The sequence below is a fragment of the Equus caballus genome, chromosome X (genome assembly GCF_041296265.1).
Source record: "Equus caballus isolate H_3958 breed thoroughbred chromosome X, TB-T2T, whole genome shotgun sequence".
NCBI lineage: Eukaryota > Metazoa > Chordata > Mammalia > Perissodactyla > Equidae > Equus > Equus caballus.
Window position 1 is genome coordinate 119,191,478 of NC_091715.1, and position 20,586 is coordinate 119,212,063.

At 39.2% G+C, this 20,586-nt stretch overlaps 1 protein-coding gene across 9 annotated transcripts in view; it reads left to right on the forward strand.

Moving 5' to 3' along the window:
- GRIA3 (glutamate ionotropic receptor AMPA type subunit 3) overlaps positions 1–20,586 on the forward strand; it is a 272,512-nt gene that overhangs the window by 170,660 nt on the left and 81,266 nt on the right. For all 9 annotated transcript variants that reach the window (XR_011434854.1, XR_011434853.1, XM_070257723.1 and 6 more), the window contains exons 6-8: positions 11,300–11,461; positions 15,551–15,718; positions 20,482–20,586. Coding sequence is in view for 7 of the 9 variants with exons in the window: in XM_070257723.1 (XP_070113824.1) it covers positions 11,300–11,461; positions 15,551–15,718; positions 20,482–20,586 (435 nt within the window). In the remaining 2 variants the exon portion in view is untranslated. The remainder of the gene's footprint in view (positions 1–11,299; positions 11,462–15,550; positions 15,719–20,481) is intronic.

A 20,586-nucleotide genomic window follows, 5' to 3' on the forward strand; every position in this document is an offset into this window, starting at 1 on the left:
GAAGCAAGGAGTGGGGACTGGGCTGGGGTCCAGCTTCCTACCATGCATTTAGAAAGGTACAGGCACTTGTCAGCTTAAAGTAGCCAACTTGAAAACTCTTGTTCTCCCTGTCTAAAAATGCCTCCATTATAGTCAGCCATCCATTTCTTTCTCTCTTTCTCTCTCTCTCTGTGGCTGCCTGAAATTAACCAGGAAAGATCACTTCCTATCCAATGTTCCAGCAAGATGAATTGAAAGAATTCTGTTTTCTCCCCCAGGCTCCCCAGATCATATCCTCTAAAACAGTGCTTCTCAAACTGCAAACGAGGGCCAGTTTTTTCCCCCACATCTTCACAGACCAATAAAAGTGCAACAAAAATAAATTGCTAAAAAGCATGAAATAAACAAAACAAGATATATAAAATACAAGCTCAAATTTTTTAGTATTAGATTCAACAGCCATAATACTATTCTGTCAAATTGCTATAACAGTTTCTAAAGGTTTACTCTCAATTTCTTTCCTTATATCATCTCATACTGGTAACAAACAGCAGACCAGCACCAGTCCACACACACTTTGGGCAGTACTACTCTACAGATCTTTATAGTAAGTTATTTTTTCTCTATGCCACTTGTATGCCCAACACCTTGTTCACTCCACTGCAAGGAAGACAGAGGGCAGTGTCCTTAAGAACTTTATAATTATACTGGACAGACCAAACTTGCACAGCTTGTGATAATTGACATGAAGATAGAATAGGTGCTGGGACAGGGAATGAAGAGGTGGCAGAGTGTAGGGAATCAAAACTCTGTATAGCGTGGCCAGAGAACTCCTTTCAGAAAAGGTGACTTTGAAATGGTGAGAAAGATCCACTTATATGAAGAATCAGGGAAAGTTCATGCAATGCATAGGGAACAGCATATGCCAAGGTCCTGAGACAGAATAGAGCTTGATCTCTTCTCTCAACTGTCAGAAAGCAATTTTGGCTAGAGCAGAGTGAGTGACAAGATCCAGATTATGTCAGACTTAGTAGTAGGCCTGGTTAAGGAGTTTTAGCTTTTTTCAACAGCCACAGAAAGCCGCTAAAGAATTTCAGGCAAGGAAAGGACATGATCTGATTTTTGCTTTAAAAAAATCAGTGTCAAATGAATAGATCTTATGGTATTTAAATTATACCTCAATATAACTATTAATAAAAAGGAGACCAGTGGCTATTTTTCCCCACTAATAGCACTATGTCAACTTGTAATTATTTCTATATTCATACAAATAACTCCCACTGAACTAAAGTGCAGTGAGGTCAGGGACCAGGTTTGATATGGCTCACTATTGTACCAACAGATAGCATTTAGAGGGTTTCAAAGTATATTTGTTGATTAGATTAGAGAATAAAACAGTGAGTGAACAATACAAGCAACCTGTAATCAAGTGCTAATTTATATGGTGTAATCTTCAACGCTACATATTATACCTTCCCAGGAGGATGGACCTGCTTCTAGAAAAAGACTTGTGTCTCTCATTAGCAACCTGATAACTTTAGTCATCACAATTACTTTGCATTTCTCTATCAAAGCATCACCCAAATGAACAATTCAAATGGCACTAAAGACAGAGCCAGCCTTCATCCAAATTATGAGCTAGATACTTGTCTTTGGCAGCCTTCCAAGACTCATTCTGCTGTTTTCATCTTCTCTGTAGGCAAACAATCTTTCCCATTTCTCACCTGTAATCTACCATCAACTCAATGAAAGTCACTCAACTTATCTTGTCTCTGTTTTCCTCTCTGCATAAAATATACCTTAAGAATAGTATTATATGAAGGAAATCTCCACATAATATCTTAAAAATAGATGCTCTAAAATAATCCTTGACTATATTTATTTCTAACTTTCAGTTATCCACACTCCCAGAAGGAAACTGAATTGTAGTATGTATAAGTCAAGGGAGACAGGATAATAGTAAAGTCACTTGAATCTTTGGAAGATTGAGTTGTCTGGCTATTCTCAAATCAGAGGCACTCTGTGTTTAGATGCCAGTTGTGTAACTAGTATCGTGCAACTGGTATCTGTGTCAAAGATGGCCCAGGAGAATTAATCAAGGGTAGCTTATAAGGCCCTGCATGAACTGCTTAGGCACAAAGGTCATGATTGCTTTTATAGAGTTGCATTCAGATGTGGGCAACAGTGCACCGGATCAAACAAAGCAGATGTGATGCGATTGAGAAGGGCTACAACTGATGAAATATGCCAGAACTTACAAATACAGATGAGTAGTTTCCCTCTGAAAGGAATAACTTCTGGAGATTATATACATATTTTCAACAAATATTGCCATTGTTGCTCAGAGGCAAATAGTCAAGTGTACAGATACTTAGAACATAGAAACTGAGAAAGTAAAGTTTCAACTCACCCTATCTGTGAGCAGTAGGATTGCCTCCAATCTTTCTCTGCCTTCTCTCACCTCTTTTAATGTCTCCCTCTGTGCACAGTTTACTGGCCAGCCCAAAGGAAAAGATACCACTGTGGCAGTTAGCAAAAAACCCCAACAATTTCAACCAAACAGAACTGGTGAAATGCAAGCAACACTAGAATTTGATAAGCCTTGTCTAAGCACACAATAATCATTGAGTATCTGATCATCACACTTCTAGTTATTAAAATCCCCATGAAATAATAAAATGGGCTTAATAGAAATTCCACTCAGTACAGCAAGTAATTCCAAACCTTGGAGTCATTCAGCAATGATGTTGTAGGGTGTACACATATTACACAGAAGGCAAGAGAAGGCCTACAATAATGAAGGAGGACAAAAGCCCTTAAGCAGTCATCAGTGTGCAGGAGCCTATGTAATTATTGGCAAAAAAGGAGCACAATTGGCCCTCTTACTACTTGGTAGAGGATACAAAGACAAATTTGATATAGATGTTTCTTATTATTGTACTAATTGAAATGGTTTTTAAAGAGTTAAATTTCAATAGAGACACCCAGAGCTATAAATGATGAAGTGGGGGCCCTTTCTAGATAAAGGAAACAAAACAGACAAAATACTACCAAGGTTAAAAAGGGCATGAGGTGGCTAGAGCATGAGGTCTATTGAAGGAAATGGTGTGGATGAGGTCAGGGGAGTAGAAGATCACAGATAATGGAAATCCTTGAAGGCCACGTCAAGATATTCAGCTGTTAATATGTCTGTTGAAAGTAGGGAATCAGTGCAATGATTTAAGGAAAGGAGTATTATGCTCTAACCGGTATTTTAGAAAGGCAGATTTATTATGTGAACTATAAACTGGAGAGGTAAAGAACTGAAAGTCAGAGCACCAACTAGGAAGCTAGGTCAGTAATCTAGGCCAGTGGTTCTCAAACCCACTTGTACTTCAAAGCCACCTGTTGAGTTTATAAAAATACAGATGCTTGGACCCCACACCCAGTGATTCAGTAGGCCTAAAGTGCCATTGGTTGAAAGAAGGGATACAGGACGAGGAAGAGATGTTAAGGAAATATAATAACTTTGCTTTGAGGCATATTATTTTTAAGACGCATATGGAATATGAAAGTTAATTTAGTCGGCAGACAGTTAGAGAAGGGGTTCTAGAGGACAAGAGAGCCTCTAACTGGAGAGTCATTAGTGTCTCATTCAAAGTGAATTCAAGTTGAAAAGTACAAAAGAAGCAAGAAATTAATTTGTTTTATAGACACTAAAGCCTCAAAATGTAACAAATTCTTTGGCTGAGGTACTATGTGTGATAAGTACTATCCTTTTGAAAAAGTAAGTTCTCAGAGCCCAAGAATATGAGATCATTACTGTGTGCCCCACACTCAAACACTCCAAATTAAAAATGGAAAAAAAGGCAAAGAAATTCTGATATCTTTGATTAGATAGGAGATGCCAGAAGAAACTGGTTTTCAAGCAAAAAATTAACGGCTGTGATTCATCAAAAGGATAGAACAGTTGCTATAAAACTGCTTAAACAAAACGACACGTCCTTTCCTAGAAAAATAGCAAAGAAATCTATGGAAATGGATTTTGTCTTTGGTAAAAATATATTATTTTAAAATATATAATTTTAATAGCAGATGAAGCTCAATGAGCAAATAGAATTCATGATATAGAAATTTCCTTTGAAGTCAGACATGGTAAAATGCATGTATGACATAAAAGGATATGGGTATTCTGTCCTTTTTCGAGCAGCTGCCATTGGAACAAGTGCTCATTCAGGCACTTCAATCCTGAAACAAAAGTCGGAACAAACTAAAAAGACTTTAAAAATTTTAAACCAAATCTTAATTTTGTTCTGAACCAAGGGCATGAGTTAAAAGGTAAAAACTTGTAAACTCGCTTACCACATATTTAAATCAGTAATCAAACTTATGCTTTTTCTGGAGACCAAGATTTTCTGATAATAGTAATTTTAGGTGCATTTCTATTCACACGTACTGCTGTCTGGTCGCTACACTACTTCTACTCATAGCAGTGTTCAGAGGACGGGGGAAGTGGAGTATGAGGAGGAGGCTGGGCCTGTGGCACAGATACCTGAGTGGGAGTAGTTAGAATATGTCTGACAAAAGGAGGCCTCATGAGAGTGGTCGGAGCTAACTGGCTGAGGGAACTGTGTCCCACGTGCATGTTTCTGTCAGGGAGGAGTGAGGATGAATCTTTCTAGAAAAGGTCACATGATAAACACTGACCAGTTAAGAGGCAACTTCAGGGGTGGAGTCTCAGGTAACTGGCTGTGGAGAATAATTACACTTCTGGCAACCAGATAGATAGTATGCATGCTTTCCTCTGCCACTCTCTACCCCTGGCAACCCCATCTCTTTGCTCTTTTATTTCTTGGGTCTGTATGTTGAAAGCCTAACTGCTTCACTAGTTTTTACAGAAGTTTTAGGCAACCAGGGACTCTAAATTCCCCACATAGAAGATTATAGGTGGCCATCGTCAAGTGCTGGTAATCATAGGAAGGAAGAAAATGGGAGACTAGGAGGCAAGAAACATCTCCCTTTAGCCAGAAGCTCTCTCCTAAAACATCTGTCTCTACATCTTACCCCCACCCTTTCCCCTGTCCACTTTTCTTTTTTTGTGTGTGAGGAAGATTGGCCCTGAGCTAACATCCATTGCTAATCATCCTCTTTTTGCTTGAGGAAGATCATCCCTAAGCTAACATCTGTGCCAATCTTCCTCTATTTTGTATGTGGGACACTGCCATAGCATGGCTTAATGAGTGGTGTGTGGATCCACACTCAAGATCTGTACCCACAAACCTCAGGCCACCAAAGCAGAGCATATGAACTTAACCACTACACCACTGGGCCTGCCCCTCCACTTTTACCGATTGGCTTTTGGGTGATAAAATCTGTGTGGGCAACTTTACAAAGGCTTCAGGGATGCCAGAGACTTCAATTCTCAAAAGAAGAGACAGAATGTCAAGTCCCACTTGTAGATTACAATATGAGAGAACGAAATTGGCCAGGAGCTAGGAAACTAACAATTTCGCCAGAGGTGCTCATATAATATCCATTTCCACACTCCTTAACCTTCTGTTAGAGATCGGTGCTGGATGGCAAACACTCTTACAATACTTCTTTATAAGGTTTAGGGAGGAAAGAGGATCAAAATTCCCAAAAGTGCAGAGTTTGGGTGGCAAACTTCAAGAAAAGATCACCAAAAGGTAACAAGAAAAAAGCAGATCAGGAACCACTAACTTCTAATATTTCCCATCCTATCACTCTCTCCCCTTCCTCCTTTCCCCTGATAGGATCTGTGGTGGTCAAACTATTTCTCCTAACTTGCATCATCTTGCCACTATGTTCTCTCCATCATCACCATTTTATTGTACTTCTCAGACAATCTGGTTGTTGTATGGGCTCTTATCTGTGTTATTGTCTTTAGATTGGTTTCAAGGATTAACAGCCTCGATTTTACCACCTTGACTGCTGTGGGTGTCTTGCAGAATGAAAAATTTTTAAGAAGATAGTATAGAAAGATGTATCCCCTTACTATTTTGGAGTATTACAGAAAGAGTTCCAGGAACCTGACACCTCCTGCGCTTTATCTGGATCCTCAATCCTGAGATAACTGTGACGCTCAGCCTTCTTCTTTTACACCATGTTAACATATCTTCTCATACTTGCTAAATGTTTTATGGCCACCTCTCCCCCATCAGTGTCTTTGATGAGCCTGTGAGAAAAATCAGGCCTCTGTTTTCAATCCTTATAGACTATAGTTTCTCACAACAACAGTGGAATGCAGCAATTTGTGAAGGAAACAGTATATGCATTACAAAATTAAATACAGATGGAAGGTGGTCCAGGAACCAGCTGCCTCCCGCCCTTTCTTCAGCACCATTCTCCTAATTTCCATCTTTCTGCCCCTGACCTTCCTCTATTTTCACCTTTAGCATCCAGATGCTTAGTGTTCATCCTTGTCGTGCTAGTGGCTTTATGGAGGTTTTAGACAGACTCAGTTTCAGTATTCTCAACTTGATGCCCTTTTGTGGCCAACTTTTAAACAGAAATCTAGCAAGAGTCATGGACAAGTGAAATGCCTTAAAATAATGAGATAATAGTGAATCTGGACCAGGAGCCAGTCAATTCCAGCCCCTTAGCTAGAACTTGTACCCCAACTTTTAATTTCTATAACTATCTTTTATTTTCCCCTTTATCATCCAGATGGTTGAAGGTCATTTCTGTTGCATTAGCGTCTGTATGGAGGTTTTAGACAGACAACCTCAATAGTCCCACCTCTGGGTCTCTGTGTAGCCAACTCAAGAAATGAATTTTGGCAAGAGTTATGGAGAAGTGAGATGTCTTAAAACAGTCATACAGGTGGAGAAAGTGAACCAGGAGCCAGCCAACTTCTCCCCTGAGTCAGAACATTTCTCCTAACTTCCAACATTCTACCAGACCCTCCCTGCCACCATCATTTTGTTTCCCTCTTTATACACTCTGTTTTGCGTTCTCCTGTTCTGTTTTCGTGTCTTTACATTGGTTTTCAGGATACATGGCCTCAATATAAACACTATGAAGATTGTGTGCGTCTGGCCCAATGACTAAAATCAAGCAACATATTATGGAAAAGTGTAGTGCCTTAAAATTTGGATAGCAGAGCAAGAGGACCAGGAGCCTGACACCTCTTACTTATTAGCCAGAATCCATCTCTGTACTCTCCAGTCCTGCCACTCTCTCCCCTTCCTTATTTCCTGTCTACCTATTGTACGTTTGCCAATCAGCTTTCTTGTGATAGTTATTCACCAAAGCTGTGGGTAGAACAAGTCCCAATTCACAACTTTCTCAACTATAGTTGTACACTACTCTAGAAACTTAGAGAAATTTTTTAAAATGGGGTATATGTAGGAGGTGGACCAGGAACCGGCAAAATCTCTGTCCTTAGCCATCTCCTCTCTCCTAACTTCTAATCTTTCTGCCACTGACGTCCACCCTTTTATGTTCCCCTTTTACCACTTATAGGTTTGGTGATCATCTCTGTTGTGTTCATCTCTTTTGAGAAGTTTTCAGAGACTCAGCCTCAATCTGACCACCTTGAAGACTGTGGTTCACCAGCCTAAGGAGGACATCTAACCAGAGGTTATGAATAGGTGGAATATCTTAAAATAATAGGGTAGTAGGAGAAGGAGGCCCAAGAGTCAGCCAGCTCCCGCCTTAGCCAGCACTTCTCTCCTAACTTCCATCTTCCTACCAGTTACTTCTACCCGTCGATTGCTTCATTTTTCTTTCTGGATATTGTGTCAGTACCTGTGCTGCGTTAGCGTCTTTATGTAGGTTTAGGGGGTTACTCAGCCTGCCTTATGAGTACAGGTGTCATAACCATACAAATTTATTAAAAAATATTATGGAAAGGTATAATGCCTTAAAATGTTGAGATAGGAGGAGGAGGACCAGAATCCAACCCGAGGTTAAGCTGAACCTCTCTCCAGATTGTCATCGTCCTTCCCTCTCTCTCTTTGCTCTTTTCCCTTCTTACCTGTTGGATGTCAGCTCTGCTGTGTAAGTGTCTCTGAAGAGGCTGTAGAGAGAGTCAGGCTTTAATTTTTACAATTTTGTGTACTGTCAGTAGCCACTTGATCCATGGAATTTAGCAACATTTGACACAAAAATAAAATTCTTTCTTTAAAAATGTATCAGAAATAGAAAGATGATTAAGAGTCAACCAACCCCTGCCTATTAGCCAGAACAGCTTTCTTTATATCCCCCCTCTCCACATCCCCATCCTTTCTCTTTTCCCCTTCTACTTCCTTGATATTAGTTGATCAGCTCTACTGTGTTAGTGTGTTTTCAGAGAGTTTAAGGAGAATCCAGCCTTGATTATCTCAACCTTTAGGACTGTGGGTTGCTGCATCTAAACGCTGGGCGCCAGGGTGACATTCAAGCCATAGAGCCTGATTAGAGATTACAAAGAAGCAAAGTGTACACAAATGGGACAGGAGGAGAGGTAGGACCAGGAGCCAGCCAACTCTTGTCCCTTAGCAACAAGATCTCTCCTTTCATCTCCCTAAATACCTATTACCTCCTTTTTTTTTCTGCCACACTTTTGCTCTCTTCCTTTCGTCCATGGGGTTGTGTTAGTGTTTTCTGCCCATATGGACAGATAAGCCTGCAGGGAAGCCAGTAGGAACTAGTGTTGTAGAGGCTTTGCCAGCCACAAGAACAATTTGAGGTGACCTTCCCCTGACTTTGCTTTATGCTACTGTGGGCGCATTTTATCCCTTGGGGACAGCCAGGCTGATTCCAGTCTGATTTGTGCCAAAACTCATTCCCAGGTATGTCTGTCATAAAACATGGATTGACTGAGAAAATTCTAGGTCCTCAGTAGTATGGTTGATGTGTGGTAGAAAGTTGAGTGCAGAGTATGCCTATGAAGATGTTTCCAATTACAATAGATTTATTGGAGAGGAAGACACCCAAGTGGAAATGTGTGGGGCCTGTGTGGCAGAGTGAAGCCTCCTGGGGGGCAAGTGGAGGTGATTGGTGAGGTAAATTTGAGTTGGACTCCCCCTTTTAGTATCCCTGCCAAAAAAAAGGTAGTGAGGGCAAATCTTTCTGGAAAAGAGTGAAATGGTAAGTAACCAGATGAAACTGCAGGCTCTATGTCTTAAGGCAGACGTGAGATTTATGGGATCCTTTCTCTCGCTCTCCCTTTTGTTAATTCTGTGTTGCCGTTTTAACTGTGATGGGTATTAGGTAAACAGGAGTGTGATGCTTATCAAAGTGTTAAGGGCACAAGAGATGCTGCTTCCTACTGCATGCTGTGGCCATTGACCCTGGGGACCAGGATGGTGGTAGAAGCATTCTCAACCCCTTTCTTTCAAGGAAGCGAGGTCCATTTTTCCAACCCAGGCTTTTCAGACCCAGGAGAGCACCAGAGAGTCCACTCTTCACCCCCACCAGCAAGCAGTGGCCAGTTGGTCAATGTTCTTGTGTAATACGTGTTAATTGACAAATATGGTTTAGCACAGTAAATGAATTAAACCTACTTGTTAAGGTTTTGTCTCGGCTCTTTATTTGTATATCTGTTTAGAGAGTGGAAGTGCGGAGTTGGGTAACAATTAGGCTTAAGCCCCAACTGTAGCCTCTGTAAGACTTTTTATACACAAGCAAGCCTCTCTGCGGGTTGCAATGGGAGAAAACACTGAGTCTTAGTTTCTCTCATGAAGGAGGCCTTTGGGAGAAAACTCATCCTGACAAGTTAATGGTAATTTTAAAAACACTTTGTGATTATCAGAAAGGAGGAATGATTCTCAGTGATGCAAACCATTTGGCTCTTTGTCCAGTCTCCATTGACTCATATCCCACTTATGAAAGGAAGAGGAAGGGGGCTGTGAGTAATAACTGAAAAAGCTGTTTCACTAAAATATTTTCTAAGACTACCTTGTTGCCCATATTAAAGAAATGTAACATTAAAAGAAATGGGGGTGGGGTGGTGACTAGAGAGGCACACAAGAGTGGCGATCCTGGATATTGGTTACATTCATGTGTTCAGTTTATGAAAATTCATCAGGCTATATATACTTAAAGATATATGCACTTTTCTATACGATTATTATACTTCAATGAAAACTTAGAATGCAAAAAAACCTTTAGAGAACTAACAGGGATTTGTGTAACAGTGTATGCATTTATCAAAACTCATTAAGTGGTTCATTTAAGATTTGTGCATTACTTTTGATGTAAATTTTACTTCAAAAAAGAAGAAAAGAAAAAAAGGAACAAAGAAAAGGAAGGAAAAAAGAAGGGAAGAGCTACAAACATTGAACTCTAGTTAATGACCTGCGTGCCGAAGTCTTGGTATGAAGTATACTAATGTCTACAACTTACTTTGAAATGAATCCAAAAAAATGAAATGGTTTGATGGATGGATAGAAAAATTTTAATTGTAAAATCTGAGTAGTGACTATATGGGTGTTCACTGTACAGTTCTTTCAACTTTTCTTTATATTTGAAAATTTTATATTTAAATGTTGGGGAGCAGAATCAAAAGAGGGGAGGAAGAATTCTCCCCATTTCTTTATGAATATAAATGTTGACTTCAGCCCATTGAGGACCCAAATGCATCAGCAGCAATTAGCAAGAGACAGGTATCCAGCAGAAATAGCAGCAGTTCCTGGGAGATGTATGCCCAGTCGAGCTGGTGGTGCCCAGGTGGAGATGACTTGGTGTCAACCTGGAGAGACTCCTTCAAGAGGCTTAGGTGGCAGAGACACCAGACAGTAACCAGAGCATGAGAAGAAGAAAATGGTGGATGCTATGAAGTAGATGTCAAGACTCATTTATGGAGACATGTGAGACATACCCTGGGGTTTGTACCATCATATACAACCAAGCTGTCAGTTTTGCTCCTTGGCATTTCTCTAAGTCACAAATGTTGAAAGTACTCGTCATTAGAATCTGAAGCAAACTGCTGTGTTTGGCATGTTAAGCTGACGAGAAGTTTTTCATACCTCTAGTCAGAGCCAAGCTTTTTCAACATTTTCCAGTTACATGAAACATTACATTTGTGCTCAATGAAGAAAGACTATAAATAGGGGTAAATGAGACAAATCAAAACATTTGCTTGAAGTTGGCACCTATGTTTGTCTTAGGGCGTAATGACCTGGGAATTAGTCCATATCCAGAGGTTTTGTTTGTTGTTGTTGTTGTTATTGAGATATAATTCACATATAACATTGTGTCCAGGGTTCTCTTCGTTGTTAAAGAGTGATCCTGGGGAAGGAACTTTCATTTCCTCCTTAGCATTCTAACCAACAGATATGGTGAGTAAGAACTCACTACCTCCCACAATCACAATTCTCTTTCAATCTCTTTCTAGGGTTTCACCGATATTTTGCTAGAAAGAGTCATGCACGGGGGAGCCAATATTACAGGATTCCAGATTGTCAACAATGAAAACCCTATGGTTCAGCAGTTCATACAGCGCTGGGTGAGGCTGGATGAAAGGGAATTCCCCGAAGCCAAGAACGCACCGCTAAAGGTAATGTTCCATGGCATGTAGAAACCTTACAGCTTTTCAAAGCATCTCAGTCTGGCCTTTATATACTTACGGCCATCCTGTGATCAAGTGGTCTTCCCTCAGAAATGTTTCAAGTATGCTAAAACACAACTGCAGGTGATGCTGCTGCATTTGAAAACTAAACTCCCAAATAAAGAAGCTATTGAGAAGGAGGTCTTTTAAAACCGTGTTTGGGAATGTTAACTTAATTTTTTAATGAATTTCATTTGTAATATGCTCCTAACAATTTATAATATTACAAGAACCTGAGTCGGGCAAAGGGTAGGGGCAGCAGGAATGGGTAAGGAAGATTGATAGTCTGAAACAGAAAATTAGATTGTACATTATTTATGTGATTGCTTTGTGTTAATAAGTTTCATGAATCTCAGTACACCCAAGTGAATTAGGCTCTAATACAGGGTGCGTGTGGCCTATACGTATATTGAATGGAAATGTTTTCCTGCCTGCAAAAGTATCTTTAAAAATAATTAGATTACCTAAATTGCTCATTTTCATGAAACCAAGATAAGAATATTAAAAGTAGAATGTCATGCTTAAAGTACACATTTTTCATATGTATTCCCTTATGGCTAGAAATCCTATTATTTAAAAATCAGAAATTAAAACAGATAAATTAGCAGAAAGTTATTCATGTTACACAAAGGATCTTTCAAATGTATTTTTTAAGTAACTATTCCCTCAGTGTATTGGTTCAAGTGTGAAACTGACTTTAAATTCTTCCTTCCTGATACGGTGAAAGTATGTATGTACCATGACTGTGGGATTCCTGTGATGAAGATAAGAGATGAAAGTAGGGTCAAGACCCTTCCCTAAAAAAGGAAACAGGAGGGGATATTTTCTTTCTCATGGTTTCAAGATACCCATCCTCACATCCTTCCTCCTTGGCAAGAATAGAATAAGGGAGAACAGTGGGGACATAGACCAAAGAAGAGACACATTCTGAATCACCTATGCAGGCCCACTCTGAATGGGTCACATCAGAACATAATACAAGTAGGACCTTACTTTATGCAATTGGTATGTTCTAGAAAAGTTGGGAGTTAAACATCATTTTTTCATTTATTTAAGCCACTCACCAGCTAAGTGGTACTCTGTATTTGTAATGATTGTATTATACATGCCAGATTTTTCCAGGACAGTCCTATTTTAAAACATTCTGTCCCATGGTCAGATCAAGTGTCCTCATGTTTCAATAAATATGGTCACAATCCCTATGATGAATTCTTTTGTAGTTAAATCTTTTTTAAAGATGATTATTTTGTTTTATTTTTTATTGAGATAATTGACATATGACATTATATTAGTTTTAAGTTTACAATATAATGATTTGAAATATGTTTATATTGCAAAATGATTACCACAATAAGTTTAGTTAACAGCCATCACCACCATAGCTAGAAAGTTTTTTTCTTGTGATGAGAACTTTTAAGATCTACTCTCTCAGAAACTTTCAAAACTACAATACAGCGCTGTTAACTATAGCCACCATACGGTACATTATATTCCCAGAACTTATTTATCTTATAACTGGAAGTTCGTACCTTTTGACCACCTCCACTCATTTCTCCCATCGCCCCACCCCCTACCTCTGGCAACCACCAATCTGTTCTCTGTTTCTGTAGGTTCAGGTTTTTTTTTTTTTTGGATTCCACATATAAATGAGATCATACAGTATTTGTCTTTCTCTGTCTGACTTATTTCACTTAGTATGATGCCCTCAAGGTCCATCTATGTTGTCACAAATGGCAGGATTTCCTTCTTTTTATGGCCAAATAATATTCCATTGTATATGTATATATACCACATTTTCTTTATCCATTCATCCATTGATGGACACTTAGATTTTTTTCCATGCCCTGGCTATTGTAAATAATACTGCAATGAACGTGGGGACGCAGAGATCTGTTTGAGATAGTGATTTCCTTTCCTTCAGATATATACCCAGAAGTGGTATTGCTGGATCATACGGTAGTTCTATTTTTAATTTTTTGAGGAAACTCCATACTGTTTTCCATAGTGGGTGCACCAGTTTACATTCCCACCAGCAGTGCACAAGGGTTCCCTTGTCTCCTCATCCTTGCCAAAACTTGTTATTTCTTGTCTTCTTGATAATAGCCATTCTGACAGCTGTGAGGTGATATCTTATTGTGGTTTTGACTTGCATTCCCTGATGATTCAAATCTTTTTTTATGTACTAAATCCACCCACTGCATTTAGGTGACCTTATACAAATTTAGATTTTCATAAAACTGCCTAGCTACTCTTTGCCATCCTTTGATTTAGCAAGTAATAGGTAGAGGAGAGAAATTCATTTATTCAATATTTTAGGGGGTACTTGGAATGTGGCAGGCACTGTGTTAGGCACAAACAAATGGACAAGGATAAAAGTATGAAAAGAGTACCACAGAGTAGTTTGTGCCTGCTCAGAGGCTCTAGAGGTTGTACAAAATAGAAGGAAGACAATCTCAGGCAGGGATTATTTATTGATAACGCATGGCATGTGTAATGCAAAGTTCCCAGAATTTGCTGAGAAGAACCGTTCAGGCTTATAAATAAAACCCTTCAAATAACTTAAAAAAACGGAATATTAAAATAGATGGTTACAACGTTCAGATTACTTTTTCTTAGTACTAGTCATTACGGAAACTTGCTCTATATCAATCGGACAAAAAGCCCACTTTAAAAAATGATGTTCAATATTTTTGATTAGGAAATAAAGTTGTCTAGAGATTAAAATCCTGATGCTTAATTTACCCTATATTTTACGAACGTTTCCTTTTGGGCCTTTTTTTTTTTTTTAACCTGCTCACACATTGGTAAGTAGAAGCTGGAAAAGTAAAAAATTAAATAGCTCTTTTGGCATGGCTTGGAAAGGACTACATTAAGATTGCTGACAATCTATGAAGTCAGCTGGAAAAAAATCAGCACTATGTTGGCTTTACGTAGTACTAGGAGGGGCAGACACAAAGATTTTTTTTTTTTCATCAAAGAACATACGCCCCCTGTTGCAGCCATACTTGATGATTTGCTCCTGAAAGAAAAGTAACATGAGAACAGTCAGAAAAATAAATTGGTAGTCGTAAAGATGACAATGTATTCACTCCCAATTGTATTTGGACATACTATATAGAGAGAAAACTCCCCATAACACGTTTTGCTTCATTTTTAAAAATCAACAGAATTCTATATTCTACTAGTATTTGTCACCTCTGCAAAACAGGGGCCAGCTTATTTTAATCGCACATTGTTGACTCATTTAATGAAAAGGTGTCCACCATGTCAAATTGCAGATAATCCAAACCCTTGTATTGAGTGACTAGCCTCGTCCCTAGCAGAGCACACAATATATCCAAGGAATAGAATGTAAGTGTTCTTGCCTGAAAGAGGTAGCATCATGAAGCATTGCCTGTGAATTGTCAAAGTTATCAGATTTAAAACTCAATAACAATTGTAATTTTCTACAATCCAAAACTAGCCTTGGTTTTTGCTCCCCCCCAGGAAACAAAAACTGATTTATTGCTGGCCAGAGGTCCTAGTTCTCCAGAAATGTGGTCCAGACAGAAATGATTAATGTTTCCCTCCAAATTAATTTCAAGCTGTCTAACTTAGCTATTTCCATTTTCCCCTAAGTAAATACCAGATCTGAATTTTCTATTACAAGCAGCAATAACCCAGTCTTGCTTTAGGATATGCTGTTTCCACTCCAATCTACATATGCTATCCTTTAACTTCACACGGATTTCTTTCTCTCTAAAGGACCTGGCCTTTTAGTAGTCACTCACTCAATATGATACACAGTATTGAGAGCAAGAGAGAGATTCCCTGGAGCCATTTGATCTTAATAATCTTAACATGTGCACACATGCGGTAGGAGGCATTATTCTAGAATGAATCAAAGGCAGGTTTGCCCAGAGAGATCTCTAGATTCAAATAATTAAGAGGGTGACTTCATAGAGCAAGAGGAAGAGATGAATGAAAATCATAAGGAACAAGGCAAGTTTTGAGGGTGTCATTTGTCATGATATCTTGTTTTCCATACATCCATTTTAGTACACATCTGCATTAACGCACGACGCAATACTGGTCATAGCAGAAGCTTTCCGCTATCTGAGGAGACAGCGAGTGGATGTGTCCCGGAGAGGCAGTGCTGGAGACTGCTTAGCAAATCCTGCTGTGCCCTGGAGTCAAGGAATTGATATCGAGAGAGCTCTGAAAATGGTAAAGACCACAATGGATTATTGAGATGGGGGGACCTTAAAAAGACACAAAAAAATGAGACCTCAGGGGCCTGCCTGGTGGAGTAGTGGTTAAGTTTCACGTGCTCTACTTCAGCAGCCCAGGGTTCACAGGTTCAGATTCCGGGCATGGACCTATACACCACTCATCAAGCCATGCTATGGCAGTGACCCACATACAGAAAAATAGAGGAAAATTGGCACAGATGTTAGCTCAAGGACAATCTTCCTCAAGCAGAAAGAGGAAGATTGGCAACAGATGTTAGCTCAGGGCCAATCTTCCTCACCCCCCCCGCAAAAAAAACAGACCTCAATCTTGAGAGAAGATATACTAAAAATAATAGGATCAGAGTCTATAGAATGTCAGAGTGTGCAGAAAGAAGAGCATGGATATTTATTCATCAAAATCTAGAAATCTAAAACTAGAGGGTTCTTCCTTGAAGCTTGAAAAGTGGTAAATTTAGGGCAAATGAATATTTAGTTCTGTGCTACACTGTGGGTAGTAAATCAAACTCAGTACCCTTAAAAGTCATGGATTGAACATGTAAATGGCTTCAAAAAATTCAAACTTTCCAGAAGTGTGATATTACTTAGGGGGACTGGAATATTCTATAGGAACCTCCTAACTTCAAGGTAGACATTACAAAGGACAAAGGTGTACTCTGCCTCATCATACAAATTGTTAGCCTGGATGACTGTGGAGCTGAGCCAATGTGATAATATTTCTGTTGTCAAAAAGAACCTTTATACTGTTCTACATGGTGAAATGCAGGAACATGATACATTTCTAGGCCTACTTAAGAGGCTTTTCCCCAATGCCCCAAAGAAAAAGCCTAAAGAAAAGTACAAGGAATCAATGGATAGACAGTCAAATAGGTCACTTGTTTTTAGTATTTACTGGGTAGGAGATCATTTAAGGCTTCAAGCAGTGTCCTTTGAACAGATTCCATTATTTACACTAGGAGCAGCATCGCCCATTCATTGCAGCTTTCCAAGCTAAAGCTCTTTCCTGAATATTTTGCTTTATGCTACATGTGCCTGCATGCATTAAAATGAGCCTTCAAGAGTACAAGACTCTCTTATTTCTACTTATTTAATTATCCTGATGTTTGGGACATCCAAATAAACAAAGAGATGGGCAATGATAAGATAATTCTGTGCACAACCCAGCAACGAAGAATTTGTAATGGCCTCATAACGTACATCATTTTGTGTAGTTGGCGCTCTTACTGCTGCCTTAAATTTGCCAAGTTGGAAGCATTCAATCAAAAGGGGTTAGTAGCCCCTGTGTCTCTCTCCAAGAAAGAGATATGACTCATTCTCCCATCATGCAGATTTTTATGTCATTATGTCAGTTCCCTAACAAATGCCCTAAGTGTAGTTTTATGGAGGTAGCACTGCACAATTTTGAAGAGCAGTTAATTAAATTCAACCTTCATAGCAGTTACAAGATTTGTATTGTCAGGTGAAACATAATGATGAGTGAAAAATAAAACTCCCTCAGAGTGAATCAAAAGGAGTTTTCATCAACAAAACCTCAAGGGGCAAGTGCCAGCATCTCCAATTGACTCCCCATTCATACACAAATAACTATGTTCCCCGAATAAAAAACTGCCTACTAGAGTTAAGGACAAGAAATCAATTTGGGTAGAAAAAAATTAGATTGATCATATTATTGCACAAATAGTTTCTGCATGTCTAACTCAACTGATAAAGCTCAAGCTATAAGCCAGGTAAGTAACCTTTCTCCCCAGGCCATAATGATCAAACACTCAACCAAAAAGATGCTTTACCTCTTTCTGTTGGCCAACCTCTTCTTATAACTCCAGAGAGACTGGAAAGCATCATCAACCTTTTCCAAAACTAGATGGTACCTTGTGATAAATGCTCAATAAAACTCCACTATTCAGAGGGACTGCAAGGGAGGATGGTCCAAAGTACTAAACATTTTACCAGATTAAATGAAATCTCATTCTATTTGAGTTAATTAAAAGTAAGAATGCATGATGTAAAAGTATCCCTCATTGTGACCAGCACATAATTGTTGCTCAACAAATCATTCTTTTCCTTCAGAGAAATCTGGCGAACAAAATGATTGCCTGATAGAAGCTGCTAAGAGGCATGTTTTAATGAATAAATAAGCACACCATTCACTCAGTAAATATTTATTGAGCACTAACAACTATGTATCAGGCTCCAAGCTAGTATGCAAACTTGGCATAAGATGAGCGGAGCTCACATTTAAATTGTTAATATGTAAACAAATTCTTTTAAAGATCTTAAAGCCACTTGGAAATTGGGTAATCATTCTCACATTGTACAGGTAGTACAAAGATCAGCCTCAGCCTGGTCTACTGAAATATATGACAATTTTAAGTCATTGAAATTTTTCCACTTGTTCAGTAAACATTTAGTGAGTACCTTCTCTATCCCAGGCTCTGTATTAGTTGCTGAGTACACAGAAAAAGAATGTCTCTCATCTTGAGATGCTCCCAATCTAGTAGGGGAGACGGAAATACATAGTTGATTAAAATGTTATGGTTAAGTTCTACACAGGGTGCTATGGGAACCCGGAAAAGAAGCACCTAATATAGACTGGGGTGGGGAGCGGGGAGGATTAAAGAAGGGATTCCAGGAGGGATGGTGGAAAACTGTCACTGACATTCAATACCAGACCACATCTGTAAAAATAGACTTCTCTCTGAGTGGTAATCCAATTCTACTTCTGCTCAACGAAAGTTCTAATCATAGGGTCTGGAATCTCTTGGACGTACCTAGACTGTTGTCTAGTTTGTAGGTCATGTTCAGGTAGACTGAGTCTTTAGAAGTATACAACTCTCAATGAGTCTTGAAACCCTTGCTGTTTTCGGTAATGAAGAATTTCCTTGCCAAGAATGAATGAATAAGTTCCTATGCCAGTGTCTCTGTCCTGCCTATCTCCTCTCCTAGAATTCAATGCTTAAAATAGAGTGTAAAGAACATTTTATGCACCACAGTATGCACCAGACCCATCCTACTGGATAAACAAGTTCTATCTCAACAAAGGACCTTTTCTTTAACTAGAAGTGTGACATCACCTCTGCAAGCCTAAGCTGGTAGTAGTGCTTAGGTTTGTTGGGTCAGTACAACAATTATTTTGTCTTCAGGAAGTCACATTGGAGCATTTCCCCTTCAAAAGGAATTTCAGAGTCTCCTACTGGTGGTGGTCAAGCCCACTCCCCTTTTAAAAGATGCTCCTTAATATTTACCATCAATTTTCCCTTCTGCAGCTCAAGCCCATTACCACTTCTGACTTGCTTAATAGCTTTTCACTTTCTATAAGTGATGAAAAAGTATTCCGTCCTTTCATCTTAGGAAAATGAGACAGATTCTTTTTCTTTGAAGTAAATTCCTTGACCTTTACTCACCAGATAAGTAATTCAAGTGAATAACAATAATGACATATTTATAGGGGGTCTTTCATGCAGTGTCCCTGAACTGTAAAGTAGGTAATGAAATATCTCCACTCAGCAGAGATGGCCTCTTTTAGTTCATAATACTGGGCCTAGACCCAGGAAAAATTGTGGCATATATGAATCTGCATTTGGAATCCCAAATAGGTGTCCAGGCCATTCACTACCCCTAGCTTTCTTATCTAGTACTCCATAGTCCTGATTCCTTAGACTTAAGAAAGTTCATCTGTCTATGGATTAGCGCCCCCTGGCCTAGCTCTCTGCTACCTCTGTAGCTGGGTATGTGTTAAATAAGGAGAAACTCATCCCTGTTACTGTGATAGCTAGCAAATGTGAAACATCCCTCTCAAGAAACAGAACTAAATTCATTTTGATTAATAATTATAATTATTAATATAGCTAGCTGTATTGCAATACTTACTATGTGTCAGACACTGTTCTAAGAAATACATAGGTATAAGTCATTTAATCCTCCCAACAACTCTGAGGGATAGGTACCACTAAGATTTCCCATTTTACAAATTAGGACACCGAGGTACAAAAGCGTTAAGGAGCATCATCAGGTCATACAGTCAGTAGGTGATGAAGCTAGGATATGAATCTAGGAGCTCCAGAGTCCATGTTATTGAAACCAGCTTATGTTCAGATATTGGGAAGACTAAAATAAGACATAGCCACAGCCTCCAAGGAATTCATGGCTTAAAAGAATGCATTACTTGGGGCTGGCCCCGTGGCCAAGTGGTTAAGTTCGCGCACTCCGCTGCAGGCGGCCCAGTGTTTCGTTGGTTCGAATCCTGGGCGCAGACATGGCACTGCTCATCAAACCACGCTGAGGCAGCGTCCCACATGCCACAACTAGGAGGACCCACAACGAAGAATATACAACTATGTACTGGGGGGCTTTGGGGAGAAAAAGGAAAAAAATTAAAAATCTTTAAAAAAAAAAAAAAGAATGCATTACTCTAGTTAAAAATATACTTCAGGCTACTCCCTTAAGAAGAGACTAATGGTGGAAATTTCAGGCGCTTGAAAAAGTGGTGGTAGAGCCCTCACTGTATCATATAGGTAACTGCCTATCCCACCCACTCAAAGCTTCATAACTAAAAGGCATACCTAGAAAATACTGGGGAGGAAATGAAAATCTGTATAGACTTGATCTGGTGAATATAAAGCTCAATGACTCAAGATAAAAGTTCTCCAAGATTCCAAAAACTGTCAACAGACTTCATCGCAGACAGCTGAAAGGGAATAATGTGGTATTATTTTGAAATTTTACATTTTCCCTTTCTACCAGGTGCAAGTACAAGGAATGACTGGAAACATCCAATTTGACACTTATGGACGTAGGACAAATTATACCATCGATGTGTATGAAATGAAAGTCACTGGCTCTCGAAAA